This window comes from Thermobia domestica, chromosome 18 (genome assembly GCF_964235325.1).
Source record: "Thermobia domestica chromosome 18, izTheDome1.hap1.1, whole genome shotgun sequence".
Classification (NCBI taxonomy): Eukaryota; Metazoa; Arthropoda; class Insecta; order Zygentoma; family Lepismatidae; genus Thermobia; species Thermobia domestica.
The window spans coordinates 154,038,338-154,054,133 of NC_137471.1; the positions used below are offsets into that span (position 1 = coordinate 154,038,338).

The 15,796-nt window shown below is 36.0% G+C and overlaps 1 protein-coding gene across 1 annotated transcript; it reads left to right on the forward strand.

Moving 5' to 3' along the window:
* The first annotated feature begins 31 nt into the window (after nucleotides 1-31).
* LOC145674966 (uncharacterized) lies at nucleotides 32-15,291 on the forward strand. The gene is made up of 2 exons (XM_081745284.1): nucleotides 32-1,036; nucleotides 11,753-15,291. The coding sequence occupies exon 2, from the start codon at nucleotides 12,672-12,674 to the stop codon at nucleotides 13,410-13,412; it is 741 nt and encodes a 246-aa protein (XP_081601410.1). The 5' UTR covers nucleotides 32-1,036; nucleotides 11,753-12,671; the 3' UTR covers nucleotides 13,413-15,291.
* The last annotated feature ends 505 nt before the right edge of the window (nucleotides 15,292-15,796 follow it).

Genomic DNA, 15,796 nt, shown 5'->3' on the forward strand with positions numbered 1-15,796 from the left:
ATATATATATATATATATATATATATATATATATCAACGCACGAAATATTGATTTAGCCTCTCATCGTCAAACAGTTTTGAACAATGGAATAACAAGGCTCCCTCTACGCGGTATGTTCTTCCTCATATAGGTATTATTTTCTCCCTTAGTGTGATTCTAGGAAAGTGAAGTGCATTTGATTTTAAAAATAAGAAAATTAAAAATAATAAATAAGTAAAATAAAAATTATAGGTTCATTGTAGTTCTAAACTGGCTATGATATGCTATACCACCAATTACAGTATCAGATTTAATTTCTTGGGGACACAATCGAAGGGTGGATACATTTTACTTGAGGGGGGTTATACTGAAAAGGTTAATTTCACATTATTTGCGCAATATTAATATATACTACCAGTCTGGGGTGCAGGTATAGCCTACGGGTAGCGCCCGCCTCCTTGGCCCCCTTTGGCAATGTTACTTGTACCGGATTTGAATAACAACTCCAGGTAAGGAAAGTTCTATTAATATTTTATTTTGTTTACGAGACGTTAGCTTAAAACTGTTAGATTAAAACTAAAATATTGTTGTATTAAAAGATGTTTCGATGTGCACAATAGGTAACATTGTTAAAATATACTGGTAATCTAATATACGAAAATGTCATTTTCTCTAATATATAAAACAAAATCCTAAACAACGTTTTTGATAACGTATAACGTCCTTAAATGTACTTTATTCTAATTTGAACGTTTTCGAACCTAAAAGTCTTAACCATATAATGTGTTGAGCTCTTGATAGTAAACATTTGCAGGTGCATATGGTGCAACGATTGTCAAGGTCAACTGCGCAAACGCACTGAGCAAGCATTTAATATTCATTTCAGTGAACTGCAAGATAAGGGTGAAAGTAGCAATTAAGTGTTAAGCAATTAAGGTGAAGCAAAGCACAATATGTCACGGAGTATTGTATTAATAAAGTGATTGCACGGAACACTCAATCAGAAGATGATGACGATCCTGGAATATCTGGTTCTACAAAACACATCACGTTATGGTAAGAAGATTTAAACACTTTTCTTTCTTATGTAATTTGATTCAAGAAATATATACCGTCGTGTGTTTTATCATGTAATATTTCATTTAATATTTAACTTTCGTTATTTTGGACACCCGTTTGGTCTAGTGGCTAACAAGCTTGACTACGGCACGCGTGGATTCGGTTCCCGGTGGGATACAGTTGAACGTAAAAAGTGGTTCAGATTCCATTATAATCAGTACGTCCAAGTCTCTTTAGTCATCATGGCATAACCGTGGGGCGGTAAACTGAAACAAACCAAAACTTTCGTTATTTTATTTTACCTTAAAAGTGGCTTTAAGGGATAATGGGATGTACAGTAAGGGCAGTGTTTAAATTCGTGATAAAAAAGTACCGGGGCCCTTCCTGGCAACCATATATATATATATTTGGTCTAGGAATTAATTCGTGCGGGTGGACAAGAGATGGCGCAACGAACGGAGCGTCCCACAGTTCCGTGTATCCACACATGTGTTGCAAACCCCTGTCATCGCGTATCGTTCGTAGTATAGGGCAGTGGATTAAAGCGTCAACAACACCAGTTTGTAGTTAAGTGAACATGGCGCAATTTGTGCCTGATAAAGTGTTTTTGCGGGGTGTCCTGCTGCATTACTTTAACATGCAGACAAGTGCGACTGAAAGTCATCGTATTTTGGTGGAAGTGTATGGTGACCATGCTCTAGCTGAGCGAACGTGTCAGAAGTGGTTTGCACGGTTTAGAAGTGGTGATTTCGGCTTGGCAGACAAAGAGCGAGCTGGACAGCCAAAAGAATTTCAAGACGAAGAATTGACAGCATTGCTCGAGCAGGATTCGTGTCAAACGCAGGAACAATTTGCAGCAGCATTAGGCGTTGATCAAACAACAGTCTCCAAACACTTGAAAGCCATGGGAATGATTCAAAAGATGTCCACCTGAATTGAAAGACAGAGACGTTGAAAGACGAAAAACCATTTGCGAATTGCTGCTTTAACAACAGAGCAGAAAGGGGTTTCTGCATCGAATTATTACGGGTGATGAGAAGTGGATCCATTACGAGAACCCTAAACGAAAAAAGGCCTGGGTGAAACCAGGTGAACCAGGTCCATCACAACCAAAACGAGATATTCACTGTGCAAAGGTTATGCTGTGCATATGGTGGGATATGAAAGGTGTGGTGTACTATGAGCTGCTGCAAATGGGTGAAACTATGAATGGAGAACGTTATCGACGACAATTAATGCGTTTGAAGCAAGCTCTGGCCAGAACACGACCAGAATGGGAGAACAGACATGATAAACTTATTGTTCAACATGATAACGCTCGCCCACATGTCGCAAAACCGGTCAAAACCTATTTAGAAAATGTCGGATGGGAAGTTTTACCCCACCCGCCGTATTCACCAGACGTTGCTCCTTCGGACTACTACTTGTTCGATTGCATGAACAACGATTTGATTGGACAGCGGTTTACTTCTTCAGAAGATATCGAAACATGGGTCTCTGACTGGATCGCTTCCAAGGATGAGGACTTCTTTCGCCACGGAATCCGTACATTGCCTGACAGATGGGCGAAAGTGGTGGCTAACGATGGACAATATTTTTCTTAAGGTATTTATGTATTTTGTGTTTGTACTACAGCTTCAATGTGTGCGTACCAACCGCACGAATTAATTCCTAGACCAAAATATATATATATATATATATATATATATATATATATATATAATGTGTGTGTCTGTGCGGTTTAGTCAAATCTTGTAAAATTCCAGGCACTTCCATATTTAATAGAGTTGGGAAAACTTGTGCAAATACAAATCAAACAAATCTCATGACAACATAGTATTTTAACATAATGTTTATGTGAATAATAATATCAAAATAGCTGAATTTACCTCTTATAAGACAATGAATGCAGTTAATTCACAGTAGTTTCCATAAAGCTTCCTTTGATTTGTTTTCTTCTGCCTCGGTTTCTTTCCTAGCAACTTGAGAGGGCGGTGTTTCTTCCTTGTGATATCCAGCGCTTAACGTACAGGAGGAGTTGCGGACAATGGCGGACCATCAATATTTATTGTCATTAAAGATGACACACTTCCAACCGATAGCCCGTTTCTAGTTGGCGTGACAACATTATTCATTACACTGAAACCCCTCTCACACTCAGCATTGCTGACTAGTATCGTTTGCACACACTGCATTAGTACCTTCATTCTCCCCAAGACCTGCCTGCCTCCACTATCCTTAAAGTCACGATAAGTTTGAATAGTTTCTCGAAAACACAAAGAAAACAATTCACACAATTCTTTCAAGTCTTGTTCGCTATAATCAACATTAATATTTTCCGGCCAGTACTCAGGGTAAATAATTTTCATCATTTCGGAGTACACAGTGTCCTTCTCAGTCTAGCACCTTCTGTTCATAGAACTGTCCTTTGTTAATTTCCGAAGCGTTGTTTTTACTGCCACTCATTTTCAAGGGAACTTCTTTAAAATATTTCTCTTTTATGGCTCTCTGTACTTCTCTCCAGTATATGCCCCCTCTCTCTTTGTGGGCCTTAAACACCTCGATTGTTCTGTATATGAGCTTGTTTGCCTTCGGTAGGGCTATAGTTTTTTCTTGCAAGGACTCTGAAAAGCTAGAAAGCTCACACAAGACAGTAGAAGAAAGAACTTCTTAGTTTCTGTCACTATCCGACCCCTCCTCCCCCAAGGATTTTATAGCTCAGCTATAGCCCCTGTTGAAAAACAAATAGAAAAAAGAAAATTACCAGCAACGACCGGAGAGAAAAGAACCTTGTTTCTGCTATTTTCTCACTCCTCGGTTGCCTCAATAATGCACTTGAATTTTACATTAATATGAGCTACCGAAACAGTGACAAAGGAAAGTTAAAGTACGGATTTTATCAACATTATTTCAGATGCGGAGAATTTTTTTAAAAAAGCAACGAGAAAAGATTCGGGCCTGAGCCCCGGCAACCAAAACAGTACCGGGACTGAGCCCCGGGAGGGACACTTCTGGATGGTACACTTTTGCCGTAAATTTCCATATGGGTGTACCATTCAGAAGTGTTCCTTACTGTGCATAAAAGTATGAGGCTTCTTATATTGTTATAGCCCTGTGCATACTAACTAGTGTTGCCAACAGCCCGTTATTATATATTGCGGTTATTTTTATTAAGATCGGTGACCAGTACACACTATAAACTTCTTACCAGATTTCTTTATGACCACTATTTTGAAATTTATAATCTAGAATAAAACATTAAACATCCTAATTCTTGAACAGTGTCTTATTGGCAAATACAAATTTTCATTGTATTATACATTCAGTGATTTTTTTAAAAAAACTAGGGCAGTTCTTTTCATGATTTTCATTTTGCGTTTAACATCCGTTTTAGCAGCGATGCTTATGAGTGTTCTTTTCATTTATTTGACAAGAAATTTGATAATTAAATTTTATTTTGAAACATTGTTTTCAACAATAGATAAAGACAGGGACGGATCCAGAACAGACTTCTGGGGGGCGGTGGGTTGTCATACTGCTACCTTTTAGAGGCTCCAAACTTTGGGATGGGTTTTATTTATATATATAAAATAAGAAAGTTTTCTCTTCTGGGGGGCGATCGCCCCCTTCCCTGGATCCGCCCCTGGATACAGAAGTGTTTAATTTGTCATAATTATGCGGCATAAATATAGCGTGAAGATTTGTCCAAAATTGACACGTACAGATTAAGATAATATTTTTTCATCTCTCGATAATTTTAAAGAAGTAGCAGTTACTGGTAAATAGAAGAAAATGATCGGTACGACTTCAGAACACAATGTACATATTACGCTTATAAGTGCATGTATTAAGGATATGCAGAATACGGGTCCTAATGCATTTTCGTGGTCGCTAACGCTTTCGCCTTCGGTGTGAGAGGTCCCGGGGTCGATTCCTGGTGGGGGCACTCGGTCGAAAAAGTGTAAAACGCTTTTTCATGCCAGCCATCCTGAATTAGGTTTTCCTGGCTTTTCCTGATTCACACCAGGCAAATGCCAGGGTGGTACCTAACTTTAAGTCCTAGGCTAGTTCCTTCCTTTCCCAATCCTTTCTTCCTTCCCTTTTCCCGGATTGTGTGCTCACCGAGGGAGTCATCCCTCAAAACGTGAAGAGCTAAATGGCCTTAAATGCCGATAGCCCAGAAATCTAAATCCTAATGCATTTTGTCCAGGATAGTACATTTCCTTCCCATGGATGGGTTCGAAGAGAGAGACTTTTCACTTAGGCCTATATCACAGGAAATTTTGAGCGGGTGCCGGTAATTTTTTTTTTCAGAGTTGGTAACCATATTACTCACCCATTTTAATTTTACGAAACAAGAAGCAAATATGGTTAACATTATATGTTTGAAAACAGTTGCGCGTATACCTTACCAAAAAATTATATCCTTACTTTTATGCCCACCTGCAACGGGAGTCAAGGAGGACATTGCCCCCTGGATTATCAAAATTGGTTCGATTCCTCAAAATACATATCAAAACAAATTTGCTTATTCACACACATTACTGTAGTAAACTTACGCCATGAGCGTAAGTAATTGTTTTACATGCAGTAGAACTTATATTGTGTGTTTCAAGGGGCTTGTATTTGCAATTTTGCTTGTATGTCAGCCTCACTCCCTGGGAAAACCCCGCGGGCGTTACTGCTTAAACTACTGGTGTTTAATATTGTGTGAGCAGTGATTTCATGGTGTGGCCTAAGGATACTGCACCAGAACGACGAAATTTCCGTGGGCATTTCTAGGATTGGGCTTAACCTATGGGAAACCAGTATTTTAGTAGTATTGTACTACTTACACTCGTTGCTTATTCAGTTTCTCCGGGGAGACTCTTCTTAAATCGTCAATGTGTATGTGTGTGTGTGTTTGGGCATATATCATCAGTTGTGAGGGGAACAAAGACGAGGGTCATTCAAATAGTTACAAGGCTCATTTTATTATAGAACGCTATTCTCACAAAATTTTATTTACACTATGCATGAAACACTCCCATGTGAATGCATTTGTCCCATCTACTTTTAGAAAATAGCATGGAATCAGTTTTCCGAAAGCTTGTTTCAGGTACCCATCGAAGACTTGTTGAGGCTTTGAGGTAGTGTTGGGTAAATTACTTGTAAAAATGTAACGCGCTATAAGTTACTTTACTTTCCCTTACTGCATGTCGTTAACAGTAAGGGAACGTTACTTCCCCTAGAAAAGTAACTGTTACCCTACTTCGAAAGCAAGACAAGTAACGCGTTACTTTTATGTCCGGTACTTTGAATATAATCATATACAAAAAACATTCTTTTCATTAAATTTTTCCTACTACTATCACTATTATTATTATTATTATTATTATTATTATTATTATTATTATTATTATTATTATTATTATTATTATTATTATTATATTATTATACATTCTGATTTTTCCCGATCGTAATAAATGTTTAGAACTGTAGGTTGATAATAGTAGCGCTGCTATATCCCTTCATGCGGACAGTTTAGGCTTGCTCATCAGCGTTAATTATGGCACCCATCAAACATATCTACACTAATAGCAACAATAAACAATGCGCTATTATTGAAATGCTATACTGCAATGTAAAAAGAATTGTATGCGTAAACTGCAACTTTTGATCACTTCTTTTACATTTATATATTTGTGCAACAGAAGGAGTGATAAGCGTGTACAAAACGTGTGAGAAATGTGCACGACTTGCACTCTTGGAAGTTTCTGCACATTTCCCACACATTTTCTCACAATTGCACTCCTGTTGCACGCATATATATATATAAATGTAAAAGATGATATATGATGTATGATGATGATGATGTATAGATAAATGTAAATGTAAATGTATATATATGAAAAGAAGTAATTAAAAGTCGTTGCAGTTTACGCGTACATGACTTTTAGGGATTATCCCAAAAAATGATAAAAAGATTGCGATCTTGGGCAAGAACTTTAAGAATGATTAAAAAATGCATCAAAGGATCGCGATCTTGGCTAATAATTAGTTTTCGGATCAGGGATCACAAAATTTTGGAACGGCCTCTAAATTAAGTTTTCGTATTTTTTACGGAATGAGCACATCATACTGAGTTTGGAGATAGTTTGTGTTCAATTGGATCCAATTGGCTAAGGATAAAAATCAATGGAGAGATTTTGTGAACGCGGCATTGAACCTCCGGGTTCCATACGCCATAGAGTTAGTTAGTTAGTTATATGTAGTTCTCCAGATGTAAGGCATACAAGAAAATTTTTGATTGAAATATATTGGATCTTTTGGGCTAATTGGATCAGGGCCTACACAACTTTTGAACGGCCCCTAAATCGAGTTTTTGTATTTTTTTACGGAATGAAAAAAATGAAATCTTTGAGTTTTGCGTCCCAAGGTTATGCCGGTTAGGCTAAAGGAGACGGTGATGGTGAGTAATGAATGAAATCGTGGAATGAAGAAAGTGGGAGGAAACGGGAGAACGCACGCACATGGTGTTTGTCCACCACAAAGTTCATTTGACGGGCTCCTGGGATCGAACCCGGGACCCCAAACACCAGAGGTGAACGCTCTACCACTGAGCCACAGCGGCCCCCCTTTTACGGAATGAGCACATTATACTGAGTTAAGAGATAGTTTGGGTATGTCTATACTGCATGTAGTTCTCCAGATATAAGGCATACAAGAAAATTTTTGATTGAAATATATTGGATATTTAGATCCAAAAATTGTGGGATTTTTTTTACAGTGTCTGTGTTGCACTATTAGTAGTTGCTATAGCATATTGTAAACATGTTTATTTACAAATAAAAATATTTTGAAAAAGTATATATATATATATATACAGTGGCGTATTTAGGGGGGCTTCCAGGCTTAAGTCCCCCGAAATCTTACTTAGTATAGTAAAGTATATGTAATATCTTGCAGAATTTTCACATTTTCAGGCAAAGCGCACCGAAATAAAATCGTAAATACGCCACTGTATATATTAACCGCGATTATTAATTATTGATTTACAAGGATAATCATATAAAACATTTTAGAATATTTTTTACGTCAAAGTTTTTACGTTTCGATGATTAACTTAAAACCTATTTATTCAAGTTGAAAGAGTATATAGTAGAAAATCACTATATTATTGTCATGATAACCAATCGACATATTACTTCACCTCCTTCTACACTTCCTACTTCACCTACACTCAATATACATTTCGTTTTTTTTAATCTCTTGAGAAAATGAAATCTTTTTTCTCCATATCTCTCCATATAAACAAATCTCCATAAGTATAATCAGAATAGCACTAAACAAGAATGAAGTATTGAAGAAAGTATTAATATAGTATTAGTAAGAGCACGTGTAAAGAAATTATTAACATTTGGACAATAGCTTTATCCGCATTGCTTGTGTGGGTACTGTTTCGGTATACTCTAGAATTAATAATAATAAAAAAAAAACTTCAGATGTTTCTTCAAATATGTAGACGAACTCCTGCCTATTGATAAATATTTCCCGCCGGTACACTTCAGACATTTTACTTTCAAATTATGTCCTCATCCTCAGCTTTTAAGAAAAAGTATTTTTTCAAATATTTTCGTTAAGGAAAGCTAGACTATCATTGCACTGGCAGTTCACTCACTGAATGTATTGATTTAGAGCTGTAAAAATCTACTACAAAATCTTCCAGGTGCTTGGCTTGCAATCAGTACACGTGATTTCCCTGAGGTTATACTCCCCTTCTGAAACCAGCAAGTGGCCCTAAGATCTTATCTGTTTCTTTGTGTGTCGGTGACTGTTGGTCACTGACAGTTCATGCTCCATTGCTCCATTCTAAGAGATTTACAACAGGAAAGAAAACAAAGATTAGTTTCCGGAAAACCATACATATTATAGTAACTCGTCCGAAATGTAACGCAAAAGAAACTAAAGCAAACTAGGTATATTCCTTAGAAATTTGTAACGCCTTACCGTTACAGTTACTTTGGAAAAAAGGGCTTAGCGGAATAAGGATGTGAAAGCTCCCCCAAACATATCTGCACCAAATTTACAGTATCGATTAACATTTATGAGAAACTCGGTTTCCAAAAGTTTCAACCCCCCAAGCGCTTTTGGAGGGGTGTTAGGACGGGGGAAGGAAAATTGAAATTATTTTTTTCTCTCCTAAACGGCTCAACTGATTTGCATGAAAAAAAGATGTTAGGTGTTCTCAGGAAGTGAAAAGTCGGAAAATATTTTTTTTAATATTTTGAGGTTTAAAATTGGTATTTTTTGAAATTTTCAAAAAAAATAGTAGAAGACTAACTGGGATACCCACAATTTTTTGCCAGCTTTTTCTTGAGAGGGTCCCTAACAACATATATTGTTTACATTTTGTTCGCAAGTGTACCTCACAGTGAAAAAAGGCAAATGTACATAGGTCAGCATCTATGTGGTATACGTATGATACACACTGTACACCACTAGGATAACAAATACCTTTGAATGGGGGAGGAGATGAAGTTGTTATAACATTGGAATCTTATGATAACAAGTATTTTTTGTCTTAACGGTAATTGGTCTCTGAGGATGAAGGGGATTCTCGACCATGTTCACACCTCCTTTCGCTACACCACTGCTGCACATCAACTGAAATTATAGATTTCCGCATTTTGTGTTAATTGTGCACATAATCAATGTTCTGTGATACATATAGATCTTTCTTTAGTAATTGTTCTTGTTTTTTTTTGTAACAGTTGGTTAATAATATGCCTGTTATTAATAGCTATTCATGTGTTTAGTTTGTTTCGATGGTATTACTGTATATGTGTGTTTAATATGATCAAATAGAGAATGAATGGAAAGAAATTGATCCTCATCACTGTTTCCGTCCAATATTGGAACAATTTCGATTTTCGTGAACAGAACTGTTGGCTGCTGTTCTCACGTTGCTGCTATTTTGTATTATTTATCATATGCGAGGTACTTATCGAAAATCATTCGACCCGAACGAAAGAAGTTCCACATTCTGACTGTTTGTACTTCTAGCAAGTTATATTGGTTTATCACACACAATATTTACTAGACCGATACTTCGGTCAGAATCATAGTGCTTTCTCCAAAGTGGGGTCACGATGGCTTAGTGATAGAGCGCTTACTTCTGGTGCGAGATGGACCTCGTTCGAACCCAGGTTATAAAAGTTCGTGGTGGATACCATCGTACCAGTGAGTCTTCTCGGGATTATCTGTTTTCACTTACATTCTCATTTCACGAATTATTTTCCAACAATTAGCTTCCATCTATTACCTGACTGTATTATTGGATCGGATTTGAGTTTAGCATTCCTTCGGTAGCAAAGTTATATGAGCTATGGAGCTACGAATTAACGTGAGATTCAAACCGCTTGCGATCCTGCCGGGAATCGAAGCCGGGTCTTCTATGCCAAAGTCCCGTATGCTACCCACATAGCCGTGAGTGATTTCTCTGTCTTCATTAGCCTAGAAGGCATAATATTTAAACGTTTTGGATTTCGTATAATTTCAGTTCCTCCTCGATAGCCAATTCTGTACTGAGACAAAGTAGATTAATCAAATATACTTATTTTTCCTTTTTCGAATTCTAACAAGGTTCTTGTAACTTGGACCACGTTCTAAGACTTTTGTTAGTTGAAACATCGTCTTTAGTTTTAGTTAGTTTAATCGTATGTCATTATACTCAACGTTTAATAAAATATCTCAGGATTTCTTCAATTTCTTTGGGGTGACCCTTGCCCCCGCCCTGTCGAGTTGTGTATTAATGGAAACTACGGCTAAAAATAATAAACATTCCCTTTCACCCAACTTCGATCCGACACTTTGTTCTCGAGTTATGGCTTTTTTTTATCTTCCGACAGATTTTTGGCTGGTCATAGTACCGAAAGGAAGTATTTGTACACCCAGTATTTGTACACCCTATACTTTTTGTCTTATCTTGGTGTCAGGAATCTGCTCCCAAACGTTGTCAGTGTTGTTTTGAACACTGTATATTTCTATCCTGTTTCTGATTAGCTCCTGTCTGCTAAGCACCTTCCAGTTTTCCCAAAACCAACCAAAAGTGAACTACATCCCCTTCATCGTCCCCCTCCCCTATGCTTTCTTGTTGTATAGTACTTATTAAATATTTATATTGTAGTTGACAGAAATTGAAAATATTGATTAAAATATCTGGTTAAAATGCTAGTAGAGGAATTCTATCTTTAGTGCAGAAATTCCCTCCTTGTATCTTACCGCCATTTTAGGCGAGAAGGGATTAGGCAAGATGTGAATTCCCATCTCACCTAAAATAGCTGACATTCTTCTCTTGGAGATATCAGTGACTGATAAATCATTAGGCGAGATGGGATGGAATCTTTTTCTATGGAAGATATGTTTCCTTCTCTGATAACTTAATACAAGGATGCTGGTGACCAGAACGCCATCCAGTTTCCCACCACCCTACCTTCAAGACAGCGGAAGTACGAACAAATCTCCTGAGGCAAATTTTTCAGAACAACTGTTGCATGCATACCCACTTAGTGGCTTGATGATTCAAATAGTAATACACTGAAACAAGTTTCAATGCTTATATTCATAATTACTTTGCTTTTGTATTTAAATCAAGTTTATATTTAATTTGTTCATAGAATTACATTGTGATTTTTCTTAAACATAATATTGTGTCATTTTCTTTTTCAACAGTACCTTTGTGGAAGCTTCCTATTCGGATAGTTCTGAAGATTTTCCTGGACCATCAGACTTTGTTGAGGCGACAAATATGTCAGAAGATACTACTGTGAAAGTTTCCTGTGAAACTGTCACCAATGACGAAACGCGTGATGACGTAATTAGAGTTCCTCGAACACACAATAAAAAGCGAACGTATGAACAAAGATCAAGAGTAAAGTATCTTAAAAATAGCCGGCCGTGCACACCATAACATGAAGAAGAGATTGCGAAAAGGATTGCAAACATGATAGTAACAGATCTACTCCTAATCTCATTTATTGAAGGGAAAGGGTTTCGGGAGTTAATGTCCCTTCTTGGACCAAATTGTAGCGTACTGTCTAGGCGGACACTATGGAGACGCTTGCAGCTTTTTTATTCTGAACTGAAAGAGCAAGTACAACAGAGGCTACAAGAAGCAGAAGTAGTTGCTTTAACGACAGATATATGGACGTCTCGAGCAACAGATTCTTACATTACAGTGACATGTCATGCTGTGTATAAGAACTTCTGTACAGAAGATTTTGTTCTCAAGACAATTGAACTAGAAGACATACAACTGAAAATGTAGCTAATGCTATTAAACTGTGTATGGAGGAATGGTGCATCAAAGAAAAAGTAGTTGCATTAGTTCACGACAATGCATCGAATATGATTAATGCTGGACGTTTGTTGCCGGTTTACAATGTATCATGTTTGGCACATACATTGCAGCGATCCATACTGACCAGTTTAGAGAAAAGCGAGATAACAAATATAATTTCAATCTGTAGCAAAGTGGTAGGGCACTTCAAACATAGCACCACTGCTTCAGTTGCGCTTGAAAAGAAACAAGAAATTCTGAAGTTACCAAAGAATTGCCTTATTCAATATACAAAGACTCGCTGTATGTTCGATGATCGAACGGTTGCTGGAACAAAGAGAAGCAATAATTGCAGTGTTCTCTGATAGAAATGTCACTAAACCTATGGATGCAAGGAATTTACAATTAACTGAAGACAAGTGGCAAATCATGGAAGATATCGTTCGAGTACTGAAGCTACTGCAAATGGCTACAACAGTTATGTGTGATCAAAAGTGTTCCATTTCTTTTGCTTTATCATCAGGCTATGGTCTTATTTTTAACCACCTGAAGGAATGTCCTTCAGATTCTGAAATTGTTAAGAACTTGAAATCTTCAATATCAGTTGACTTAGGAAAGCGTCTTCAGCTCGATGCATTATCCGATTCTGAATCATCAGACTTTTTGTCAAATAGTGTTCTGAAATGTTACCTCTTAGCAACATTCTTGGACCCAAAGTACAAATCATTACCATTTCTGAATTTTAAAATACAAACAAAGATTCATAGATTGGTTCATGATATGCTCGTAGAATCTGAAGGATCAGAAGATGATTTATCACAGCAATCGTCCGGTGGGTCATCAGCATTAGACTATTTGCTTGGAATATATCCATCGTGTTCAAAAAGTCCTAATGTAACAGATGAGCTTACTCTTTATAAATCAAATCAGTGTCTTTCGCAAAGTGGCAACAGCCTTGAATGGTGGAAACTTAACGAACATCGGCTTCAAAAATTAGCATGTCTTGCTAAAAAAAAACTTCATGGTAATTCCAGCAACTTCAGTCGAATCTGAACGAGTATTTTCACTTGCTGGTAATATTGTTACTGCCAGTAGATCTAGACTTCTCCCTGAAAATGCAGATATATTAATATTTCTGAACAAAAATCTAAAACCTCTCGCTTGCAAACCGCAATAGGTTGGCACAAGTTGCACTGCTGAATTAAATTTTAAATTAAAAAAAAAAACGCTACAAACCCTTAAAATGCAATATGCATACACGATTTCACAATCAAACTCAACTCGTAAAATTTATGTTTAGTGAAAGTTTGATAGTTTTTCTTAAGCTATATCAATCAATACCATTTTATGTTTCCTTTCGGTATATTTTCTTACGTTTCTTTTCTTGTTTTGAATTGATAGAATTCACTAGTGTTTACCTAATAAAAGTCGTTGTCCTTAGGGTTTATTTTATGTAGGTTTAGTTACTGGCGTAAGTAAAGTATTCAATTTTAGGTGAATGAATATAATTATTTGATATCTTTCTTTAGTTTTTGATAACATTCTATTATTTTCCAATTGAATGTTACTGAACATTTTTTAACTTGCTACATTAAAAAAAACTACAACTGTCCGTTAACTTATAACTTTCGCAAAATATGGAAATTTGAAGCATGTAGTTTGATTGATGCTACTTACGCAGTGTCACAGATCGAGAAATTTCGTCGATTTCTGCATTGGATTTTAAGTTACATGGGACAAAGTATGTATAAAATACAGAATGAATACGGTAATTTTCATAAAGTACAAATTAAATCCATAATAAATAATAATATCCATCCATAACGTTTTCTTATTTCAATTAACTGTTTCTAACGCTTTCAATCTCAATGAATCAATGCATATACATGCAGTTTGTATTTGTTTTTGACTAGTATTGGTGGATGGCAACTGCTTCACCTGCAGATATTAATATAAGTTTAGGGAGCTTATATCTCAAACTTTGGTTTAAGCTCAGGGGGAGAACAGCAGCACCTTTTTTCGCTGCGTAAGTAAACAGAAGTGTAGTCCTTGGTTCTACTGATGTATGTGATGCATGTGAAATATTTGCATAGAGCTTTATTATTTCGCCGCATATACGGTACGTTAGTGGATAATGAAGATAAGAATAATATTAGTAATGTTACATTGTTATTGAAACTTGTAACAGAGGAGAGACGCTTTTGTTATTTTTGATCTAATGTCGTTAAGAAGAATAAAGGTATGATATATCCATGAATCTGAGAGATGTATTTCAGTTTTCTCTTTTGGTGAATTTTGGCAAGTTTATGTAATTTATATATTATTTCAAATAATGACATTCCCAGGCTTGTGATCATAAATTTGCATGCAAACAAAAACATTTGTATATGTAAAGAAGCAGTTCTTGTTTTCATTATCAGTGCATTTTTAGGACAAAAGCTCAGTTGTCTAAAAATGACTTTCTGAGCTTCATATTTTATCTTCGTGAGTGACTGTAAAATTTATTAAGAAATCTGGTTGCTGGACACTACTTGTGTATAATTATCAATTTCTTGTAGTGTATTTTTCTCTGTGTGAAGTATTTTTGAAAATAAAATAACTAATTTCATAGCACAGCATTAATATTTAGAAAGAAACTTTTTCATAAAACGAAATAGCAACTTCATTTCTTTGTAATGAAAAAAACTTGATGTATTTCGAGTTCTAGAAACTTGATGTATTTCGAGTTCACAAATTTTGTCAATGTCAACGCGTGTTCTTTTATCTTGCTTTGATTCTAGATGTAGAAAGTTTGAATTGAAGTATATATCTATTACGTATGTATCTTCTTAATAAACTTATAAAGTGTACCAACAGTATATATAAACATTTAAAAACAAAATAATACAACTCTTGTATCTTTCAACACAAAACTCCACAATTTGCAGACAAATAAAACCGGTTTTGAAGCTTCTAAATAGTTTTGTAATTTATTTCGTACTTTCTTTCTACTTGTTTAAGAGCATGTAGGTTAAGAGATAATATGAGAAGCAAATTTAAACGCATAAAGAAGGATTAAGGTACTAGCAAATGGCTCCACGACACCACGTATGGAGGATATCTTAGCGAACCACTTTGACTTTTTTTTTATTCCCTTCTACGTAGCTAAAATCAAAGAACGCTAAAATACGTATATGTTTATTTTAAATGAAAGGTTCAAATTACATGTGTGTAAACTTAAAAGTTTACCTCACATTTAGCGAAACTCACCGAACTTTTTATTTTATTTTATTTTATTTATTTATTTATTGGTGAGGTTTAACTGGATTGTTGACGGAACTTGCACAATACAATATTTTAAGTTTTTGTTTGCAAATAAACCTACATATGTTTTATTTTCTGATAATAATCACCATAATTTGCATGGTTGGTTTCTTGAGCAATGAAAAATTCGTATT